The sequence below is a fragment of the Natator depressus genome, chromosome 10, assembly GCF_965152275.1.
Source record: "Natator depressus isolate rNatDep1 chromosome 10, rNatDep2.hap1, whole genome shotgun sequence".
Lineage (NCBI taxonomy): Eukaryota > Metazoa > Chordata > Testudines > Cheloniidae > Natator > Natator depressus.
In genome coordinates this window covers 47,118,362-47,142,293 of record NC_134243.1, presented here as the reverse complement: position 1 = coordinate 47,142,293, position 23,932 = coordinate 47,118,362, and the positions used below count along the sequence as shown (strand labels likewise).

Sequence of the window (23,932 nt, the reverse complement as noted above, 5' to 3'; positions counted from 1 at the left end):
TTTTTTCTTTCTGCCCCGTGCACCCAGCTTCGAAACGCAGAGAAACGGTCTGGTGTTCATCTATGACATGGCAGGCTCCCACTATACCAACTTCGAGCTGGACCTGAGCAAGAAAATCCTCAACCTGCTGAAGGTAAAGGAAACGGTGCGGGGGGAGCTGATGGGAACAGAGGCTTTCCCCCCCTGCGTATTCTGAGACTCTGCAACCTATTGTAGGGGGGTAGAAAGGATAGCGCAGCGGATAGGGCACTGGACTGGGACTTGGGAGCCTTAGATTCAATTCCGCAAACTTCCTGTGTGAACTCGGGCAAGTCCCTTAATCCATCCTGTGCCACAGTTCTCCCTCTGTGAAATGGGTACAGTAGTGCTGCCCTACCTCACAGAAGTGTCATGGGGATAAAATCCATTTTAAAGACTGTGAAGAGGGCTCTATATGTCCCTAGATAGAGACTGCAGAGTGAAGCAGCTCTCTTTGAACCCCGCTTTCCCTTAGACCCTGAGAGTTCAAAACACATGTCTGTCTCCACTCTTCATGGTAGCAGGAGTCAAAGCCTTTGCCAGTGCTATAAATAGAAAGGGTGAGAGTACTTGTGGGAAGTCACCATCTCTGCAGTGACTTCTTTCAAACACTAATATCTCTGCTCTACTTACTTTGCTATCCAAAGCTATCTAGACTGTGAGGCAGTGCTGTCTAGTGGGTAGAGCACAAGACTCAAGATTTGATTTCTAGTCCCAGCTCTGCCACCGGTGCACTGTATGGCCTTGGGCTAGTCAACCTCAGTTTATCCATCTGTAAAATGGGGAGAACAGTAGTTCCCCATTTACCTCAAAGCGGGTATTGTGAGGATCAGTTAGTTAATGATCATAAAATGTTTTGGACATGTAGGGCCTGGTCTAAAACCCACTGGAATTGGTGGGAATCTTACCACTGACTGGAGCGGGCTTGGATCAGGCCTGTAAGTACTATATAATGTGAAGGGTTTGCTATTAGAATGTCTCTGCTTCATGGTTCAATGGCTGAGAATGTTTCAATTAAAACAGAGCCAAGGTTTTTTGACTAGTTTTGTTTTTAGTATCCTGACAATTACTGATTTCCCAGAAGAAAATATAAGAGAAATAAGGAAGCATTACACAGGGAAATGTTACCACAAGACTTTCCCTTTCAACGCACAGACAATTAAACTGTAACCATAATGCATTTTATGTATATACAGAAAAGTTAAATAAACCCGAACAAATTAACTCATGAGCTTTAAGGAAAAAAAGATCCCCAAGTTCCAATTGTGTGTTAACACAGCTAGGCATTTATAATGCACCCATCAGCATGGCCTCTGGGCTCCTCTCCTGTAACTTCCTAAAGAGCAAAGAGTCAAAGCAGCTTGTTCTTTCCTCCAGTTAAATTGCCTCTTGCTGTTGGGCCCCTTGCCTAATTTCTCTCCAGGCATGTGCTGTATCTTCCCCCTGCTGGCCGTGAGCGGGGAAGGCAGGAAAGAGAAGGCATGGGTTGAGGTTGTGGTTTTAAAATGCATCCGTGTGCCATCCACAGGGAGCCTTCCCGGCTCGTCTCAAAAAGGTGTTTATTGTGGGTGCCCCGATGTGGTTCCGAGTACCCTACTCCATCATCAGCCTCCTGCTGAAAGAAAAGCTCCGAGAGAGGGTGAGTAAAACATGGGCCGGGGTGGGGAGGTGCTGGCACATGGAAAAAAGCCTCGAATCAGAGTCCCTGCCGTGGGGAAATTCTCCTTAAACAGGGTGTCACGCAGGGAGACTGTGAGGCAAAGGCTGATGTTGCATGATAGATAGGTGATCTCATAGCCTCTGGTGCAGCCCTTTTCATACACGCTGGCCAATGCGTTCCAGTGAGGGCAGCTGGATATTTTTCCCAGGGTTGCTAAAGAAACATGAGGCTAAGGGCTAAATGCATGAAGGGTGCAAACAGGAGCAGCTGCATTGAAGCCAGCTGGGTTGTGTCCATCACACCCAGGGTTGACTTAGCCCTGAGCACTCAAAAACGGGCCCGACTGTTGAACTTGCAAGACTCTCCGCTCACTTGTGCCTGCGTGTGTCCACACCAAAGTGCTTTTGTGTCTGTGCAAATGGTTGCACCGTTACCCTGCTGGCACAGCGACATGCTCTCTTGCAGCCAAAGCTTCCGAGGCTGCACTTGGCTGAGAATCTCCGGTTGGACTCTCTTGTTATTGTTAATGTGTATGATAGCTGTGGCTGCTGGCCCCAGTCCCATTCAGGGCCCCGTTGTGTTTAAAGGGGAAATTAAATGTTTTTTGTAACATGTGTGGGAGGGTGTATGTAAAAAAAACAACCACCATCTGATTTAGGTCCCAGTGCAGCAAAGCAAGTAAACATGTGCCTAACTTTAAGTAGATGAATAGTGCCATCAAAATCAGCATAACTACTCAACTGTACTTGCTTTGCTGGTCTGGGGTCTACCAGAACTCATAGGTAGCCTTAAATTAAAGGCCCAGTCCTGACTTTTTGGGCGGGGTTTAGGGCACTCGGCGTATTGCAGATCATACTCTAACAGGCTAAATGGAAAAGGCTTTAATTTGCAAAGTCCTCTGATCAGGACTCTTCTGGGCTTTTCCTGCAAAAGTGGATTGTATCACATCCAGCTACTGTCTGTCTTAGGTTTTCACTTTTCATTTAGCACCACAGAATCTACAAGTAGTAAAGCAAAGCAGGGGTTTGCATTCCTTCCAGTGGTTCGGGTGTTTATATTGTCATCAAAATGTAAGGAGTGCAGCTTCCTGCTTTTGCTTCCAAGAAGGGGTTGAGGTACCATCGTCTCACTCCGAAGCCTGACCTTGGGTATTGGCAAATAAAATTATTTTTTAAAACAATCCTTTCTTCACAGTCCATTTCCAGGGCTGCCCATGAGTTCTGTTAACCATCTAGGGTCTGAAACCATTTCTTCCTTTTTGGAAAATAAGGACAGTTTTTTAATTCCCTTTTAATCATCAACCAAGAGATCATATTCAGACCTTGAATTTGGGCAGCATTTTAAAGTAAAGGAATTTAATCAGAGTGTACGGTCTTTCTATGGCCCCCGGAGTCTGCCACGCTCTATAGACCAAGTCCATGCCTGGAAGGGGTCCTCTTTCAGATAACTAGCAAAATGATGACCATAGTTTGAATGTTTCTTAACCAAAGAGGATATACAGCTGGAAACCTCATCAGTATCCTTAAATAACTTCAGATGGAACCATGTCCTCAGAGTTTAATGCTCCCAGGTCCTATAATGGTGTGGCTTTGAATTGCACCTGCCCTCCCCACTCCTCCTGATTAGAGCAGGAGACTTGTATGAAAAGCATCCACCTGAAATGTGGACTTCTCCCCAGTAGTCACAAATCGAGCCTTGTAGTCGCGGAAAGGGAGCTGTTTCTATCCAGACGGTTCACAGACCAGATCTCTGTTCTGCTCCAGCCGAGGAAAGGCAGACTCCCCCTACTGGAGTATGTCAGAACAGCTCCATTCACTAAAGAGAACAGATTTCTAAACAAGAGAATGGAGGGGAAAGGGAGCTACTCAAAGACCCTTTTGTGAGGAATTTTCCAGGCCTTGTAATGGCTTCAAGAGGGAAGTGGATCAGTTCACTTCTTAGCCCCAGCCAGGCAGACTACATCCCCTTCTACAAAAAGAAAAGGCGTACTTGTGGCACCTTAGAGACTAACCAATTTATTTGAGCATAAGCTTTCGTGAGCTACAGCTCACTTCTACGTGTCCACTGTCTCAAGCAAGCCCCCCTCCCTTCACATACAGGCTGGTCAAGTCCATGCTCGGGGTGCGTTTCACCCCATCCCATCTCACTCTGTTCCCCCAGGTTCAGATGGTGAAGATGTCAGAGCTGAAGGAACACCTGCCCCGGGAATGTCTCCCTGAATACCTAGGGGGATCCCTCAAGCTGGACCCTCTCAGCTGGAACTGCCGGTTCCTCCCCCAGCAGAATGGCCACCCAGACCCGTTGGATGAGCTGATCCTGGTACCGCTGGTTTCACCGCGAGATAACGGCTCGGTGCATGTTCCTGGACCAAAGTGCATGACTGTCCATCAACTGATGGACCATGTGAACCGAAAGCAGAAGCGGGGAATCTACGAGGAGTACGAAGACATCCGGCGCAGGAGTCCTGCAGGGACCTTCATCTGCTCCCTGTAAGTATGCAAGGAAAGCCGCTAGGCACAGAGATGGCGGTGTTGGAGGGATAGATCACCAATGGGTCTGCAAAATCAGAACCACAGCTGGGCTTGCTTGACACAATCCCTCTCTTTCAATGAGGAAGCTGCTTCCATTCTCTTCATCCTGGGCTGGCTAGTCCGTGCAGCGGCAGCGGGTCTGACCTGAGTCTCTTTCCTCTCACGGCAGCAGGAGACGGAGGGCAGAGGGATGGTTTAGAAATCAGCAGTAAGATTGAAAAAGGGACTCCTCAGACCAGGATGCATTTACTGTGCACGTGTCCACGTCTTACTGGCCTCGCCGGGGGAGAGCAAACCTGGTTCTGCTGTGCGCCTCTGCATGCAGAGAGCCACCAAACCAGCCCCTTCCTTTGTGGCCGAGCAAAGCCGCTGCTGGAAGGAGGCAGTGCCTCCAGTTGAGAAGGTTGCCATTCTGCTGCGGGTGCTGGTCAGGTGCATTGGGATGGGTGATCCCTCGCTCTAGCTGCCCGGGAAGATTCAGCCTGGTTTACTATTGGATTGCAGACTTACCAGTGCTGTCCAAGAGCATGAGGGAGAACAAAGCAACCCTCCTAACATCACGATCCAGCTTACCAGAGACGAGAAGTGGGTGTCAGTTTTACCATAACAATCTGCTAGACGGGCCTTTCCCTAGATGAGGAAAGCCCTGGGTCTGATTGACGGCAGAGCCCAAACTCGGGCACCAGGCGCATGGTGTGATCTAGAACAGAGTCCTTTGCTGCTTCCCGTCCGCTCTCTCTTCCTCACTTTTCCTGCCTCTTCGGTGCCCCACAGGGCTCCGTATAACCAGGAGAAGAACCGATATGGGGACGTGCCGTGCCTGGACCAAACTCGAGTGAAGCTGACCAAGCAGTACAGCCGCTCGGAGGTAAGCAGGCAGAGTTTTCCCTGGGGCGCTGACTCTCCACCGTCTAGACGGCCCCTCACCCTCATTCCTGGGGTGGCAGTCACATGCTGGACATGCCTGTGTGCTAGGGTGAGTGATTTGCCAGCTGGGGCAGTGTGAGAGCCGTCCGTGGCCTGGTGTTCTGAAAGCACCGCGTAAAACTGTGAGGGTGGGTTTATTTTGGCTGGGGACTCCTCTCTCCAGCCCAGAGACCCAGCCCACCACCTGCTTCAGGCTTTCATATGTGCCTGCTCCTTCACAGCAGGGTCTCTCCTGGGGCAGCCAGCTCTGAGAGAGCAGAGGCTCTGGAGGGTGGGACCCTGAGGTGCTTTTAGGCCAGGTCCCCAGGAGAGGCTGGCAACTCTCTCCCCTCTTGCCGCTCCCTCCCACCCCTGAGGAACGTCCTTGGGTCCTGCCTTACGCTCCTCACCAGGTCCCTCCGTCTCCTACGCTGTGCACTCAGGACATAGGCAAACCCGCAGGCCAGTGTGGCTGGCGGGAAGAGGCCTCCCTCGGAGTCGGGAGACACCTCTACATTCTCTGCCAGCCTGTGGTGCCTCGAATCAGAGTCTCAAACCCACATCTCCCACCTGGTCGTGCATTGCCCTGTGCTTAAACAACAGCACAGGCCCTCCTCGTCCCTGTATCGGAAACCCCAGCACCGGTTACAGCAGTAGTGGAGAATTCTCCTGGACAGAGCCACATGCCTAGCAGTGCTGGGCAAGGGGAACCCTGAGGGCCTTGGCCATGCTGGGGTGACCGGAAAGGAGCACCCCATGTCCCACCCTACTTTAACACACGGAAGAACGTAGGCCTTTAACATTAAGGGCTGGATCTTCATCTGAAATAAATCTGCCTAGCTCCATTGACTTCAGTGAGCTAACACTGATTTACACCTGCTGAGGGTCTGGCTCTAAGCATTAGCTTCTCCTCTGAAAGCAAGAGGGGAACTCGTTCGCCGGGTACGACGTTGAGCCCCGACAGCCAGCCAGCGTCTCGCGCTATGGGCTGTGCTAGCTGGAAGCTCCCAAATGCCAGTTTCAATCCTCTGTTGTCGCTCTCAGCGCACGTGCTCCCTGGTGAGAAATGCCTCCTGCCAGAGTGAATGTGGGGGGCACTGAGCCAAACAGTGCGCTGGGCTGGCTGCTCAAGGGGCAGCAGTGTGGCACTCATTAAAAACAATAGCTCAGCCTGTCGAGCTCTGAACCCGAACGTAGCACACGGGGAGGCTTCGGAGTAACTGCGGCTGCGTGAGCATGCAGCCGAAAATTGCTGACGAGAGTCTCGTTCATCTGCCCAGGCTGGAGTCTAGGGGACGCCACTCCTAGAATGGTCGATTATGACACTAACCCCTAAATCCCTGAGAGATACAGCTCTGGGCACCACTTTGGGGTGCGTGTCAAGTTTTCAGTTGCCCCAGGAGGAACACAGACCCCTGAGTGCACCAACTCGGGTCCTTGCAGAGAAAGGGATCTTTGTTCCTTTAAGCTTCCGGCATGTCTGAGCTTTCTATGCGAGGAAGGGAGTGAAGAGAGTCCATGTCCGGAACAGCCCTCTGCGTCCCTGGGCGACATGGACAGCAAGGCATCGTGGGAGGTTATTTGGGGGCTCTGATTTGAATCTGGTCAGACTTGACAGTTTCTCTTCCCTGCTGAGTTCGTTACTTTAAGACGCCTCCAGGTGATCGGAAGGGCTGGAGTTTCGCTCCATCACATTTCACTCCCTTCCCCTGCTTTTAGTTGCTATTTGATCTCTGCGGGCATTTGGGCTCCCCTCTTTCAACTGCACTCCTTCCCCCCGGTTATTTGTCAGGGGTATTTGGAAATAGCAATAGCCTAAGCTCCACCCAGTCTGGTGGGAGCAGGTTGCACGTCCCATGGCACTGCTGCCCCAAGTGTAACTGGCCTGTGTGGTGGTAGCGTAATTGTAAACAGCATCATGGCTGTGCAATGGGCCGTGGGCGGATTTTGTTTTAAAATAGGCCAGTGTCAAAGTGTTTTAAAACGGATGCAAACCTGAGCTCCCTCCCAGAACGGAAGCTGGGTTGCAGGAGATGCCCCAGATGAGGTTCAGGGATCTGGGAACGCATGGTGCCCACTCCTCTTCTATCTATCCCAACCTGCATACCTCAGACTCTTTCTGTTGCTCAGCTGACTAACAGCTTTCCCCTGCCCTTGGGCATTCCTCCTCCAGCATGTTGTGGTGTTATGCTCTGCGTGGTAACGGTCTGTGTATCTTTCTCTCTTCAGCTGACAGACTACATCAATGCCAGCTTCATGGATGGCTATAAACAAAGGAATGCTTACATTGGTACTCAAGGTAAGATCATACTCTGCTTAGAATGGGGTCAGTACGCCACGACGTTGGGCCCACTGGTAGGCAGTGTCGGGGCAGTGAGCTGGCAAGTTGCTGTTCATATGCTGCCGACGTGGCTGGCTGGGGGAGTCTCGGCACTGTGCTCGTAAGAGTCCTGTAAAGAGTGATTCTTGCCTCTGGAGGGGCTGGAAGGAACAGGGTGGAGCCATAGGCGCCGACTTCCCCTCTTTCCTGTGGGTACTCGACCCCCGGCACCACTCCACCCTTTCCATGAGGCCCCGCCCCAACTCCGCCCCCTCTCTACCAATATTCCAACTCCTTCCCCGAATCCCCACCCCAGCCCCGCCTCGTCCCCAGAGCGTGCCACCTTCCCGCTCCTCCCCCCCCCGCCCCGAGCGTGCGAATGCTGCCAAACAGCTGTTTGGCGGCAGCCAGGCAGGAAGCGCTGGGAGGTAGGCAGAGGAGCGGGGACGCGGCGCACTCGCGGGGGCAGGCGGGGAGCTTGGCTGCCGATGGGTGCAGAGCACATGCTAATTTTTCCCCGTGGGTGCTCCAGCCCCAGAGCACCCACGGAGTCGGCGCCTATGGGTGGAGCTGCGGTGGTGAGGTGTTGGAAGCATCCCTAGAGCATGGCTGCTTGTGGGAGGAGCTCACTCAAAGGGGTGAGGAGGGGAGATATCGCGTGAGGGCTTGATCCAAAGCCCATTGGAGTTCATGGAAAGACTCTCTCGTTGATTTCAGCGGGCTATTCGTCAGCTGTGCGTAGGACGAGTCTAGGAGGTGAAGCAATAGTTTAGACAAGTCACTTCGCTTCCCTGGGCCGGTTTGTTCCCCTTCTGGAGGGTGGCATGCTTATTTCTCGGGCCCTACAAAATTCATGGTCCATAATTTCACAGTCACGGGATTTTTAAAATGATAAATTTCAAGATTTCAGGTATTTAAATCTGAAAGTTTGCGGTGTTGTAACTGTAGGGGTCCTGCCCCAAAAAGGAGTTGTGGGGGGGGGGGGGAGGGTTTGCAAGGTTATTGTAGGGAGGGTTGCGATACTGCTTCCCTTACTTCTGCGCTGCTCCTGGGGGCAGCGATGCTGCCTTCAGAGCTGAGCAGCTGGAGAGCGGCGGCTGCTGGCTGGGAGCCCCGCGCCAGAGGCAGCAGCAGTGGAGTAAGGGCGGTGTTGCCACCCGGTCTGTGCTGCTGCTGGTGGGGAGCGGCCTTCAGAGCTGGGCGCCCGGCCAACAGCTGCCACTTTCTGGCTGCCCAGCTCTGAAGGCAACGCAGAAGTAAGGGTGGCAATACCGTGACCTCCCCCCCCCCCCCCCCCCGCGAACTCCCTTTTCGGTCAGGACCCCCAATTTGAGAAACACCGGTCTCCCCCTGTGAAATCTATATAAGACGGGGTAAAAGCACCCAAAAGACCAGATTTCATGGTCCGTGATGCATTTTTCCTGGCCATGAATTTGGTAGGGCCCTACTTATTTCCCTAGCAGCTGGGTGCTGTGAGGGTTAGTTAATGTCCGGAGAGCTCTGTGCAAAGATAAAGTGCTGCAGAACTGCTTCCTGCAGAGTGGAGGAGCAGCACTGGCCAGGGACACCAGACATCCCTCCCTGCAGGCTGGCACAAAGCCCAGAGGGCCGGGGGAGAAGCTCGGCCAATGCCCATTGAGAAGGAAGAGCAGGGATTTTGGGGGGTGGGGGAACGAGAAGTTTGGCAGAGAGGGGGTGTGACCACAGGCGATCCAGAGGCACAAATGCAGCACGTGTGGACGTACCTGAGCTAGCTAGCCTGTGAGAAACAGCAGCATGGCGGCAGCTGCGTGGGCTGGCCACCAGAGCACGTACCGAGGGTCCCCGGCGGGATTGTACTCAGGCAGCTAGTTCATGCCCCTGCCGCTTCGCTGCTATTTTTAGCGAGCTAGCTGGATCCGAGGTAGCACGGGCACGGCTGTGCGTGCTGCAGCTGTGCCTCCCAATCGCAGCACACACATACCGTTTGAGGCTGATATCTCAAAGGTGCTGACGCCCATTCAAGTCCAAGGGGAAATCAGGCTAAGTATCTGTAGGCCCTGCGGGCAGGGAATGGGGTCTGTCCTGAAACATAGCTTCCCTCTCCCATCAGCCGTATGAGCGTACGGCAGCCGAAGGTCTCACCCAGTACTGATTGCCTGTTTGGAAACGAGCGTCCTGGCTAAGGCAGATGCCCTCTCCTGGGAAAATCACAGCCTCCGTCTCTACGGCACTTGGCACCACGTACGTTGGTTCCTTTCGAATCAGGGACCTGCCGTGCGAAAGAAGCATCCGTCTCGCTGTGCTGGGGCTTGCAGAGCATCTGCCTGCATTTAAGGAATGATCCAAGGCCCCTTTTGCCAGAGCTCGTATAACTCTCATGTGCCCTGGGGTCTCAGGGAATGGAACAGTCCTGGCAAATCATCTCGCAGGAACCTCCCCCGTTACTCCTCTGGGGAGCAGTTGAGCCATTGGTCAGGACAGAGCAGGGGTGGGACAGACTGGCTGGTTTTATTTGATTTGTCCATGGTCCAGCCATGTGGTCAAACTTTAAAAAAAAAAAAAAAAAAAAAAAAACCCTTCCACAAATTATTTGCCCCCAAAGTATGTATCAAATCACTCAGTGCCGTTGCCTAGTTACAGAGCACGCTCTCTCTCTCTCGAGTACGTACATCCCTGTTGCTCCCCAAAAAGTGTTTCAATAGGACCACATGGTCTCCTACCAGACAAACAAAATCCCCATCAATATTTCCAACTGAATAGGGGCGTAGCAGCATAAAGCTCCCCCGTCAAATCCCAGTGAGCTCACAAGGTGCCTGGTGTGCATGTGGCAGCAGAGATGCTGTCTGTTGTGGAGCAGCCCCCCTGGACTCCCCCATTTTGCAGCAAGTCGTGGCCTGACAGAAGCATCTGCCTCAGTTTCCCCTTTTAGAGTCCCTCGAAACAATCCAAACGCTCTGGTGGGGTTAATTCATTACAAAAGTTCCATGTATATGCATCATAACAAGTCCCATAACCATAGTCCAGAATTCCCCAGCATTGTCCAGACAGTACATGCAGTATACAGCCCTGGCATCTCTTGCCACACCCTGGCTGTCCGGCGCAGCCTCAGTGTCCCTCGCTATGCCCTGGATCTCCAGCGCAGCCCTCTCCTGGCCTTGTAGCAAGCCAGCCTCCCCAGCCTTCCAGCTGGAGTGCAACCCCTCTGTTGCCAGCTTCCCCACAGCCTCTCTGCTGGGAGCATCCCTCACTACCCCAGGCCCTCTCATGGTTCCTCGGGAGATGTCAGCAGGTAAGGTCCTCTGCTGCTCTTCCTGCCTTCAGCCTTCTCTGGCCCTGGCCAGCCAATGAACCCATCTTGCTGCTCTTCAGCCTTCTCCCAAACTTGCCAACTCCTCCCTCTTCCCAGGGAGTGCCTGCGGAGAGCATTCGGTAGTTGTCCCTAGAGATCCCCTCCAGTCTCCTAAACTTTCCTGACTGACTCATTGGGTCTCTCCCTGATCTTTTCTAGCCTCCAGGTGCTGCCCCACCCTCTTAATGGCCAATTGGGAGTACCGCTCTGTCACAGGCACTGGACCTGCCTCATTTACACGGGCCAGCCCATCCCTGACGCAGCAGCGTTCTACCACAGAAGGCTCAGCTGTTTTGTTGTCAACACCTTTCTCAATGTTTACACAAAACCACCATGGGGTCTAGGGTACACAGCAAATTCAGAACCCTACCTCCAGCTCTTCCCAAAAGCTTTTCATGTCACCACGTTGCTCTTCACAAACCTCCCCGGGGCTGGTGACATGCAACTGAGACATGGCCAGCAGCTAAGCGGGGCCAGAAGAATGGGGTGCAAACCTGTGGCAGACATAGCCAGCTAGAAATTTGTCGGCCATTTTAAGCACTTGGCCTGTATCATGTTTGGTCTGCAGGAGGAATGGGTGTAGTGTTTACAGTGGGTCGTTTTCCTCAATTTCTTCCTACTCTAGCCACGTTCTCCAGCCATGTGAGCTGGCTCTGGTACCAGTGACAGCAACTGTAATGTGGCTGGGAGGGGAAGGGAACTAATACCAACCACCCAACCATTAATAATCACACAGGAGTGCTGGGCAGTGAAAAGCAGGAGCTACCATATGTGCATTTAGAGCTAATACTCCTAGAAGCTCCATGTAGCATCTCAGCGACCCACATGATTTGATGAGGCAGCCCTAGGGGATCTGTTGTCATTGTTAGGTGCTGATTTGCCATACACCAATGGTCCAGGTGCTGCCTTCTTCTTGGGTTGTTCCTGAGGGTGTGGCCAGAGCGGACTGGCTGGAGCAATCCAATGGGAGGTGCAATTTGTGCATCCCCACGTTCACTGGGATGCTGGATGAGAATTGATGTGTCCAACACCTATAACCTTTCTCATGTGTGATCTGTCCTGTCAGGACCTCTGGAAAACACGTATTGCGACTTCTGGCGCATGGTGTGGGAGCAAAACGTTCTGGTGATTGTCATGACAACCAGGTGAGTGAGTGTGCGTGGAGAGCAGAGACCCACTCAGCCTCTTGGATGAGAGGTCCTGGCCATTTGGGGACGTTCAAGATCCTATGTCCCTTTTTACAAAATGAGAGTTAGTGCCATGGTGCAGGCTGAAGTCTGGTTTGGGTGACCACATTTTGTTTCCTTAAATCTCTACTCCTGGGACTTGAGCAGACAGGACCGGATATGGCATAGCTTGCTTTCTTCTTCACTTGCTGCCCTAAACATTTGTAGAGGTGTTGTGCACTGTTAAAGCATCTGCCATATTCTGCCCAAGAAGTGGCTGCATTTTGGTTGTTGGTGGCCATAATTTATACATGTATATATGTATAGGAAAAGTTCATGTGTATATGTGTATACGAAATGCCATACAAATTTTATATATATACATACACGCACACTATATATATATTCACTGTGTGTGTGTGTATATATATATATATATATATATATATATATATATGCAGAGAGAGAGAGTTTGTATAGTACTTTGGGATCCTGTTTCCCATTTCTAAAGCCCGCTCCTTCTGTGACCTTGGTCAGGTGATTTAATCTCCCTGCCTCAGTTTCCCCATATGTAAAATCAGTCCATTAATATCTGCCCCCATGGAGTTTTGAGTCTCTTAATATTTGTGAAACACACTGAAGATGTGCGAAGCATTATGATTATTTTAAGTGTGGAGTCTGATTTTAGCATTCTGGGGAATAGCTGACATCAGTAGGTCTCTGTTTTTTCCATACCTGGAAGGGTAGGATGACTGCAACCTCTGATGCTTGCTGGTGTCCACCACTCCTGTTGAGAGCCCCTGAACTGTTGTTAACTGCCCAGTCAGGCAGGGCTCACTGCATCCAATTATGCTTTGATCAGGTTTACAAGGTTCTCTCCACAACCATTATGGCTGGAAATCTTTTTTTTTTTTTTTTTTTTTTTTTAAATGAAAAGGCAAGAAACCTGAGTACCCCGGTGTATGTCGAAATGACCTATCAGATTGATAGGCCCCTGTAACGATGGATTAAGTGGCCCAGCTGTTTGTCTGAGTGTAGTGTTTACCAGTCTGACATGTGGCTGCCCAGCATTTGGGGAATACTGTCAGGTCACTGGTAAACCTCAGCAGAGCAATTGTTTCTAAGGTGCTTGGCTCGTCACGTCCTTCACCCCTCCTGCAGGGGAGGACTGTGTCTCCCATTTCCCTCCTCTCCCATTACCAAGCAAGGTCTGAGTATAGGGTATGGGCAGGTGCGAGCCCGCCAACATGTCTGTGACCGAGCTGCCCTGCAGGTCGGTAGGTGGCTTGGCCGGGATGGAACAACCTCCCCGATCCGCTTCAGGGAGGAGGCAATGAAGAACCCACCCTTCTCCCCACCCTTCGTATATTACAGGCTTGAGGAGGGAGGCAGGAGGAAGTGTGGCCAGTACTGGCCACTGGAGAAAGACTTCCAGGTGTGCTACGGATCCCTCACTGTCACCAACCTTGGGGTGGAGAACCTGAACCATTACAAGAAAACCCTTCTGGAGATCTATAACACTGAGGTAATCCCCCGCCCCTCGCTGCAAGGAACCTCTCCAGAAAGGGGCCAGAGGACTAGGCTCCGTGGGGGAAGGAGGCTGCAGTCCTCACTGGTGCCCGTGAAGGAGCAGGCAGCGTGGGTGAGCCCCAGCTGCCGTCCTCTCGGCTGCCTGCGGAGAATCGCAGCTGCGTGGGGAGAGGGGTACAGCCACCTCTGCGGAAGGGAGAAACGTGGGGTGGAGCATGGTGTCTCGGCAGCACTGTGATGTGGGCCATCTGGGCTCGGGACCCCACTGTGCTGATGAGCTCTGCTGGCTTGGAGAGAGGTTGTGTCTGGGTTGTTTGGCATTGATGGCGGACTCCTGATCCCAGCTGGGAGACGGGACCCTTGGAAATGCTGTATGCGGGTGATGTGACAGGAGAAGGGATGGGCTGGGTGAGGGAAGGCCCATGCTGCTGGGCTTGCAGTGGCTGGTGTGCAGCTGCTCCAGGAAGAAGAGGGAATGCCTGGAGTCCCACCCTGTACATTGGGAGGAATGGGGCGCTCCCGGGGCGGATGGGGGTAGGGGAGTGGAATGGAAACAAAAGCACTGATGGTGGGGCTTTCGCACACAGCACAGAGAGAGGCGTCTGGTGTCCCATTTCCAGTACTTGAGTTGGCCGGATTACGGAGTCCCTTCTTCAGCTGCCACTCTGATCGACTTCCTGGGGGCAGTCAAGCAGCAGCAGAGGTTGGCGGCCAGTGCCCTGGGGCCTCGCTTCAAAGGTCACGCAGGAGGGCCGCCTATGGTGGTCCACTGCAGCGCTGGCATCGGCAGGACAGGTAATTCTCTCCAACTCCGGAGAGCAGGCTGCCAGGGGAGCCCCTGTAAATAGGAGACAGAGAGAACAGAGTGAAACCCTGCTGGTGTCATTCCTAGTGAACCCCTAGGAGGCGCCGCAGTTCAGAGGGAAATAGCTCTTCTTTCTTCTTACTGTATTTCCCCCGCATGGGATGCTCTCCAGACCCACTGTGAAGCCACAGAGACTGTCACCCTCCCCCGGTACTTTCCAATTCCAGCTCCGTGCCCCACGGGGCTTTTTGCACACTGAGGGCTGGCTGCGATTTGTTTCTGGTTCAGGCAGTCCTTAGTCCCTTCCCGGGGGGAGCCATGTACCTTCAGCCTGAGAGCTGGGATCCCGAGAGCGTCTCTTTGACATGGCAGATTGCTCCCAACTGGGCTGGTCCTTCATGGGAGACTCAGGCGGGAACTCCTTTCTGTGGAATCCGCCTGGGCACATTGACAAGGACACATGCACGCCTGGAGCCTTAAATCCCTGCATGTCCTTCAGGGATGGAATTCCTCCCTCTTGCAAGAATTCAGTGTTAATCTGTGGAGTTAGGGCAGGCAGTTCCCCAAGGGTAGCTGAGATTGTAGGACTCCTGAGGACAGTAACTGGGAGTCTACGAGTGGCAGTGGGGAGCGGGATTGTTGGGTGTTTCTGTGGGGTGGTGCTGCTGCAGTGGCAGTGTTTTGATGGACGGCCTGTTTGTCCCCTCCCTCAGGTACCTTCTGCGCGCTGGACATCTGCCTCTCTCAGCTGCAGGACACGGGCACGCTGAACGTGCCCCAGACGGTGATGCGGATGAGAACGCAGAGGGCCTTCAGCATCCAGACCCCCGAGCAGTACTATTTCTGTTACACAGCCATCATTGAGCATGTGCAGAGAGAGGGCCTGCTGCCCCCCACTCCCACACGGGCAGGCCAGGAGAAGAGCTAATGGGGACACAACCCAACCCGATGGCAGGGACTGGCTCTCCTGTCAGTCACGACCAGCCCGCCTTCCTCACGACCAGTCTGGATTCAGCAGAGCCTTCAGTAACCAAACTCCTTTGTCGTAGGGCTCCAACCTTTCCTTGGCTAGCTGGTTCTGATGAATCACAGCTAGTAGCCACTGACTAGCGACTCGTGGTCTTAACTATTACCACCTGCTGTTGAACTGTGCCTTATTCAAACCAAATTGTGGCTGCCACTTGCCAGGGGTAACTAGAGATAAGTGGGAAGAGGATCTGCTCCTCAGTATGATTTTGTTTTTGTGGGACCACCTGAAATCCACCTGGAGGACTTGACTTAAATAAATATCCATTTCCAGTACCACCCAAGCCTTGGGCTTGGAAAAGGCACATACGTCAGTCTTACCTGCCACTAGGTGTGTGTGTCCGTCTGTATGTATGTGTGTATATAATATATACTCCATGTGTTCAAGTCTAGCCTACGAAAGTATTATATAGATACATATACACACGCACCTGGTTCTGGCTGCTCCTGGGGCTCAGTGTTGTAATGTTGTCTCACTGCTGTGATCTCTCGAGTGGGGAGTTATAGCCTTGCATTGTTAATGGCGCTGTGATGTTACTGGCTCTGTTTTGTTTGTTTGTTAGTTTTCACTCCTCTGCTGCAGCTGTAGAAGACGCACACTCGGTAGTACACACGCACGTCAGTGTACGGACCATGGCGTGTGTTGCGCTGATGCATTCCTGTTGGATCGGAGTGGTGCGGAGACGCTGCGCTAGGCCCAGCTAGATCAGAGCGCATGTTACATCCCCATGCCGGGGTGCCGTGCAGGGGTTACACAGTCTTACCTGTCTTTTATTTGGAGGAGGGGTCCCGGGGCCCATCTTTTCCCTTGAGTGAGGAGTTGCAGATCTTCACTGTGATGAGGGGACCCTTCCTTCCCAGGCTGGAGATGACTCACCTGCTCACTAGGGGGCAGCGACGGGCGGCAGTAGGTACGAAATGTTGCAGGGCAGAGGGCTGTGAAGTGCTGTCAGAGTAACTGGGCGTTATCAAGGAAGTCTGAACTCAACTGATGGTGGTAACTTCTGCGCTAGAAGCGGTGCTTTTCCAGGGAGTCCCCCTCCCGCCTATCTCTGCCAGGCAGACATCATCGGGATGAGCTGCGGCTGCCAAGTGCCAAGCCAAAACCACCTTAAGGTAGAGAAGCCAAAAACCTGGAGCAGCTGCTTACCCCTTTCTTCCTGCCCCGGCGGTGCCCGGCCTGCCATTCAACGCACAGACTGTGCAACCCCAGCCCTCCCAAGTGCTGCTGAGCTATCTGACCATCACACCCCTCCTTCCCCGCCCAGGGAGGTGAGGTTGGCAGCTGAACAGACCCTCAGTACCTTTATACTGTAATAAGCTCTCTGAATGTACATTCTTATTTTTACAACCTTTTTGGTTTTGTATTTAACGTTCACTTGATCGAGCCAGAGCTGGAGATCATTGTAAATGTTCCTATGCGCTGTCGCATGGTGAGACAGTTTTTGTATTTACGTATAAATATACCTACAGACGATCCATACGCCTTGCTTCGTCAATGCAGCCGCTCAGGGAATGGGAGGAGAGTTGAAGTGAGGGAGTCTGTGGACGCAGAGCGAAAGAGGGACTGGGTTAGGATTGTGGGTCTTACAGTCTGAAATTTAGCTTTGTCCAGGGGGACCCAGGCTTGGTCCAGTGTCCAATGAAGTCAGTGGGAGTCCATCCTTAAGTCCAGTGGGGGCAGCATCAGGCTTGCAGGGGGTTAACCGGTGCAGACCTCTCTTTCGCTCCTGTTGGCCTCAGCGGGAGTTTGTGGCTCCATGGGAGAAGGACCTCCTAGGTCAGGAGTGGGCAAACTTTTTGGCCCGAGGGCCACATTGGGGTTGCAAAATGGTATGGAGGGCCGGGTAGGGAAGGCTGTGCCCCCGGAAACAGCCTGGCCCCCTCCCACTTCCCGCCCCCCTCAGAACCCCTGACCCATCCAACCCGCCCTGCTCCTTGTCCCCTCACCGCCCCTCCCCCTGTCTCCTAACTGACCCCCACCGCCGAACCTCCACCCCATCCAACTGCCCCTGACTACCCCCCGGGACCTCCTACCCCTTATCCAACACCCCTTCTCCCCACCCCCTTACCATGCCGCTCAGAGCAGCAGGACAGGCTTATTGGAAAGCCTGGGAGGTGGGCGGGCGCAAGCCGCACTGCCCGCACGGCTGCAGGGGAGGGGCTGGGGGCTAGCCTCCCCGGCCGGGAGCTTAAAGGGCGAGTAGGACGGTCCCGCGGGCCATAGTTTGCCCACCTCTGTCCTAAGTAGACCTTGGACTCAATGGTAGAACTTCACACAAACCGTTCGTGGTAGCAGAGAGAGACAGAGGCTGCTGCTGTTGGTTATGCATGCTTTAATTATGGATTAATTTACTGTGCTTCTCATGTATACAGTATGTGCCTAGATAATCCCTCAGGATGTCTGTTACTTAGGGCCACAGCCAGCCAGAAAAATCACAGGTAAATGAGTCTCTTCTTACTTTCCTGTTGTTTGGCTTTGCGCTAAATAGCCTTGTTGAAAGAGGTCAGGCACAGCTGTTCGTCTGGGCGTGGCTGGTGGGGTTTTCCTTTCACAAAAGCTAGCTCTCTTTTCTGTAAGCGATGGGTTTGGCCCAGACACCTCTGCCCCTTCACTATAAAGGAAAAGGTATGTGCAAAGTCCACTGACCCCGCCCCCTGAGCTCTGGATGAGAAGGCTGACAAATTGTGTGTGCCTCTTTAAGGGTTTCGTTTGCTGATTTTCTGCACAATTTAATACAGACGCCTCAATTATATAGTTAATTACAGCTCACTCAACAGGCTCAATACAAAGGTGGGGCAGGGTTTTGAGCTGCTCAGGTAAATCGGAGACACCCTGACACGTATTATTTATGTCCATTATATTAGCACGTAGAGGGTCCCACCCCTGATCAGAGCCCTCTTGTGCTAGGTGCTGAACATACACATGATCCCTCTGCGGACGAGTTTACAACTGAAACAGAGGAGACAAAGGAAGGGGAGGGGAAACCAGCACAGCGAAGGGAAGTGGTTTGCTCATGGTCACCCAGCAGGACAGTGGCAGAGCCTGGATTAGAACCCAGCTCTCCTGGCTCCCAGTCTAGTGCCCTATGCATTGGACCACGTTGCCTATCTGACACACACATGCACAGCCTCCCTCCTCAATCATCATCATCCGAAAGATGATGTCAAAGAGCTGCATGTCTTACAGTTGTATTTATGCACCCAGTCCAATGAAAGCAACAGGGACAGGATTAATGGTACCTGTTTTCCTTGGATGCAGAAGGTGCTTCTGTATGCATGGGGATACAGATGGATAAAGGTATATGCTTACCTACTGGAGTATGCCGAGGTGTGTGTACACATAAATCATCATGTACGCATAAACATCAGACACCCACATATTGGGAGAGTGTCAACCGTGGGCCTTCAACCACTGAATCCCTGCTATCCAGTATAACCACGCTACTTGAAGGTCCATATTGCTTTTATTCACTTTTTTAAATATTTAAGTAGGAGGGTGGTTAAAAATCTGTTGTTGTTTTTTAAGTGACTATTTTTAATTCTGTCCCCTCCCCCCCGTTGAGGTACTACAGCCACCAAGTGTTTCCCTCACTGCTATTGTTTCTTTAATTTAAGGCTTCTAACATCTGTAGCTGCTTTTTGCAAACCCGGTGCTCGCTGTTGATGCCTGTTCGATCCCGTTTCTGTGGAAACAGTCGCCACCAGGCCAACAGGTGCTAGGACCCTGCAGAGAGCTGTAGAGTCATTCTGCAGCCTGACAGCCAGACCAGGTGGGTCTCCTTAGCTCCAGCTCAGGAGAATACAGGTATTGAGAGCTTCCCTATGGCTGAGGGAACTAGGGGCAGGGCCAGAGGGGGCTGTGTAGCAAGGAGCCCCAAAAATAAGCAAGCTCAGGAGGAAGCTCACTTAGATGTATGTCCTGAAGAGCGTACAGTCTAAAGAAACAAGCCAGGCAGGCAGCGGGAGGGGAAGTGACTTGCCCATGGTCACTCTGTAGTCGAGCTGGGACCAGAACCCACATCTTCGGAGGCCCGATACAGTGCTCTATGCACTAAACCGCACAAGGGATTCATTAATTAAAAAAGCCAAAACAGCTTAGGTGACATTCTGGTCCCTTGTCCCATTGTCGTCAATGGCTGTTTTACTACTGAAGTCTATGGAGCCGGGATGATCACCCCTTATCTTATTTTTGCCATTCCGATGCCCCTTTGCTGTAGAAAGGGAGAGAGCACCAGCAGCTCCATCTGCAGTTGGTCAGCTCGTGATTCTGTTGAATTGAAATGGACGCTGGATCAGTCCAAAATAGGAGACTTTAAATCCCTTGGTTTGCTGGTCCCTCCTTCTTCCCTTCACAGGTGAGACTGGAAAGGCAGCTGGCAGCTGAAGGACTGCAGCAGCTGGCTGTCCACTGAGTAAGATAAATCCTGATTTGCAAAAACAGCTTTAGCCTTTGGGATCCTTGGAAATGGGCAGTAAGAAAACTCTTCTGCCCTGTGGGCATACCACCCCCAAGAGACACGTTCTCAGAGAAACCCAGAGCTGGACAGTTACAAGAGCAGCCAGAGCCTCCTCCAGCCAGTTGAATGCCTCCTTTCCTGATGCCATGTGTGTTTATACGGAGGCAGGACCAAATTGTGCTCTCCGTTACACCTGTGTGAATCTGGGGTAACACAATTGGCTTCATTCGTTACCTGAGATTTACACCAGCGTGACAGAGAGCAGGATTTGGTCCAGGCACCGTGTACACTTAACAGTGAGCTGCAAAGCTCGATAAATATACATATCTACACATTCTGATATCATGGAACTAGGAAGCCAGTTCTGCCATCCTTGGGCATCCAGATCTCTCCACTGATTTACAAAGGGAGTAAACAAGGGCCTAGTAGCCTGTGTTATCAGAACACTGTCTCCTTCCAGTTCACCTATTCTTGTGTTACATTCTAGTGGGGTTTTGCTCTTGACTTATCAGAGTGAAAGTTGCAGAAGAGTTTCCATTCCAATCCCCTGTTTTCGGTTGCTCATAATTTTTTAGGGCTGAGATTTTTCTAGGCGTGGTCTCTAAACTGAGTAAACCCATTCCGCTGGGTTTGAGTACAAGGAGGTGGGCGTGCGTTTCCCATTCTAAAAAAAATCATCTTGCAACTTTTTGTTTGTTTAACACAGCCTTGCAGTCAAAATGACAGATGTGAATGTTGCAATTTGGTCTGGAACTAGCCTTAAATGAGGAGCAGTGTGCAGCCTTCTTCCCAAAGGTGACAGGGTTTGATTTTAACTGTGTTATGAGCGTTTGAAACTCGCATGCTGAGCAAGTGCTGTAGGTTGTTTTCACTAAGTTCACTAGGGCCCCAGTCCTGCCAACACTTATGCACATGCTTGACTTTAACCACACAAGTAGATTCCATTGATGTCAAGGGGCTGATGGAGGCAGCAGGAATCTTGCACTTGACTACAGTGAGCGTTGGATTGCACCTGAAGTGCATACCTGAAGCAGGCTGCTCTGTGCACAGCTGCGTCGGGCTCCTGGTTAGTGTTCTGTCGCTGAAATTGGCAGGGAGAACTGGAGCTGAGAGAAGAGCTCTTGTAAGGCGCACGGGGACCGAGGCAAATGCAAGCTCCTCGCCACAGCATCTGTAGATCTTGCGAAGCAGAGCCCTGCAGTCCTGTCTCTGGTGTGCAGGAGGGAGCCCTGCTTTGATGCATCTCATCACCTGTGTCAATGATCAAAATTCAAATCCCCTTCACCAGCTGTGGACTCCCTAAGGTGCACAGGCAAGGACAGAGCTCCTATGAATTCTCAAGGCGCGTGGCAGGGATGCTCGCTCTGGCTCACTGTGGGAACTCAGCAGCTGGGTGCAGAGTTCCTGTGGGGCACAGGTGAACACCCTGCCTCCTCCTAGGGTGCCGGGGCAGGGGCCTGGGGCCTTCAGGTGGGGTCTCCCCACATATTTCTCGGTGACGGGATTGACACTTACTTACCGTGGTTTTGGAAAGTCTGCAGAACATGCAAGGGCTGGAGACTCAAGTGCTGCTTTTTTCTGTATAAAACCTAAGAAATTTTATTTTCAAAAAAGCTTGTTTGGAGAACAGAGAGGAGGCAACAGAGAGGCATTCTAAAGGCAGGGAACACCAGCACACAGCTGGCACCCACAACCTTAGCTCTGCCCCAGCTTTAATTACACGATCAGATATAATGTTTTCTACAATACTGTTCATGTTAACATCTTGTTAATACCTAGCTCTTCATCTGTTGATCTCAAAGCACCTCACAAAGGAGGTTTAGCATCATTAACCTCATTTTACAGATGGGCAAACTGAGGCACAGAGCTAGGAAAGCGACTTGCCCAAGGTCACCCAGCAGGCTAGCAGGAGTAGAATAGAATCCAGGTCTCCTGAGTTCCAATCCAGTGCACTATCCACTAGGCAACACTGCCCACTGTACAAAAAATACACAGTAAAAAGTACACACACACACACGGTAATCTGTATACAGTAATTGTGACAATTAGCTAGCAGATATAGACCACCAAATGAGCTTCTAGTCAACTGTTTCATCCCCTGAATTGCACCCAAGGAAGTCGGTACTATTGGTTGAAAACAACATTGTGTAGCTGTTGATTAAATTCTTCCTATGTACATTAGAAAGGTGAACTGTATGAAAAGTCTGATGATAAAGCGATACTGAACTATTATGACAATAAAATTAGTGTTAGGATTAAACATTGGAGGAAAAAAGTGCAAGCTATGTTACACCTATGTAAGGATGTGAGGCAAAATGTCTGATTACACTGCATTATTGAAAAATTGGAGAATCATAGATTTTTAAAGCAAAAAGGGACCATTCAATCATCTAATCTGCCCTCCTGCACAATATAGGCTACGTAAGGCATGGACATAGAAGGAACGGTCTTATGGATTGAACACTGAACTGGTATTTGGGAGACCTACACTCCTTCCCTAGATCAGACAGACATCCTGTGTGACCTCAGGGAGGTCCCTTAATCTCTCTATGCCTCGGTTTCCCATCTGTAAAATGGGGTTAATAGTAATTCAGTAGCACTGTAAGAATAAAATCCATTGATTAATGATGACTCTTAGTTATTCAGATCATTTGGGGAAGAGGAGCTATACAAGGACCTAGTTAGATGAAAAATGAGGAAGTGCAACCCTAACTCTGCCCTTGTAGAGGGGTTATCTGCACAGTCTTAGCATTCATTGAATGTTTGTTTCTTTTGCGGGGGGGGGAATCCTGGGAGAATGTGACAGCATTTTAACAGGAAGAACCTTATTCCCACGCCCTCCCGCATCATGTTTTAGAGAACCAGGGAAATGGGATGCTTTTAAATCTCTCCGTGATCTCAAGAGAGTTAGTAACCATGGGATTTTGACCGCTGGAGAGGACTGATCAAATTTGCGTCATTAAGCCCTTTGCCTGCGGCACTCTATGGACTAAAATACTAGAAAACCGATTCTGGGTCTCTCTTGCACTTTAAAGAAGTCATCTAACAGCTGTGACCCCTGGTCCTTGGGGGTTGTGTCACCACTTTGAAAAGTGGCCTGTTTCTATCCTGCCTGGCAGGGGCTCGGGTGTAAATCAGTGGAGATGTAAATCTTTAGAAAGCTCTGTTCAGGCCGGGGCTGCTTGCCTCACCTAAAGCGACAGAAAAGCCAGGCGTGCTGATGAGCCAACGTGTTGCTAGAATCTCCAAGCTTGCAGTGGTGGGGGGGCTAAGGACAGAGTTCAGCCTGACATTCCTCCCCCTCCCCCCCGCTTTTTTTTTTTAAATTAAACATTACAGGGTTTCTTTAAATATTTAAGGTCTCTTATCACAAATAATATTATTTACAGTACAAACTTGAGGCCCCAATTGAGATCAGGGCCCCATTGTGCCAGGCCCTGTACAGACACCTAGTAAGATACTGCCCCATCCCAAGATGTTCACACGCTAAATAAAAAGGCATAGGGTGGGAGAGGAAACACAGGCAAAGTAAGTGATTTTGCCTAAGGTCACCCAGCAGGCCGCCCTTCCCGCAGCCCCCATTGGCCTGGAGCGGTGAACTGCAGCCAGTGGGAGCCGTGATCGGCCGAACCTGCGGACGCGGCAGGTAAACAAACTGGTCCGGCCCGCCAGGTGCTTTCCCTGAACAAGCAGCGGACCGGCTTTGAGAACCACTGGCCTAGCGCATTTTGAACAATGTGCTGGTTAGCAACGAATGCTCCCCACCTGAATATTTCCAAAGAGGGGTTTCCTCCCTTAAATATTTTCTTTTATTACCTAGCTCAAAAATATTTTATTCATAGATTCCACAGCCAAAAGGGACCATTGTGTCTGACCTCCGGTATTACACAAGCCACAGGACTTCCCCAAAACAATTCCTTGAGCAGCTCTTTTAGGCTATTATTTATGTAGCATCCAGAACAAAATATATGAGGCATCTCACAAACATGATAAGAAAACAGGGCTCTGCCCAAAGATGTTTACAAATCCCCGAGTTTAAAAAAAAACCAAAAAACCACACACACACACTTTGCATGACCCTCTCTGCAACTAGTACATGTAACATCACAAATGGAGCATTCTGACTTCAGCTGGGGGATAAGCAGCAGGTGCAGCAATACAAGATCAATGTGTTTCCGA

At 51.3% G+C, this 23,932-nt stretch overlaps 1 protein-coding gene across 1 annotated transcript in view; it reads left to right on the top strand.

Annotated features, from left to right (window-relative positions):
* The window catches only part of PTPN9 (protein tyrosine phosphatase non-receptor type 9), a 52,451-nt gene extending 35,688 nt beyond the window's left edge, over positions 1–16,763 (top strand). Inside the window, exons 5-13 of the mRNA XM_074966028.1 lie at positions 28–133; positions 1,547–1,657; positions 3,839–4,167; positions 4,984–5,077; positions 7,345–7,414; positions 11,833–11,911; positions 13,307–13,457; positions 14,050–14,257; positions 14,981–16,763. Coding sequence (XP_074822129.1) covers positions 28–133; positions 1,547–1,657; positions 3,839–4,167; positions 4,984–5,077; positions 7,345–7,414; positions 11,833–11,911; positions 13,307–13,457; positions 14,050–14,257; positions 14,981–15,195 — 1,363 coding nt within the window. The 3' untranslated portion in view covers positions 15,196–16,763. The remainder of the gene's footprint in view (positions 1–27; positions 134–1,546; positions 1,658–3,838; positions 4,168–4,983; positions 5,078–7,344; positions 7,415–11,832; positions 11,912–13,306; positions 13,458–14,049; positions 14,258–14,980) is intronic.
* Positions 16,764–23,932: the final 7,169 nt, after the last annotated feature.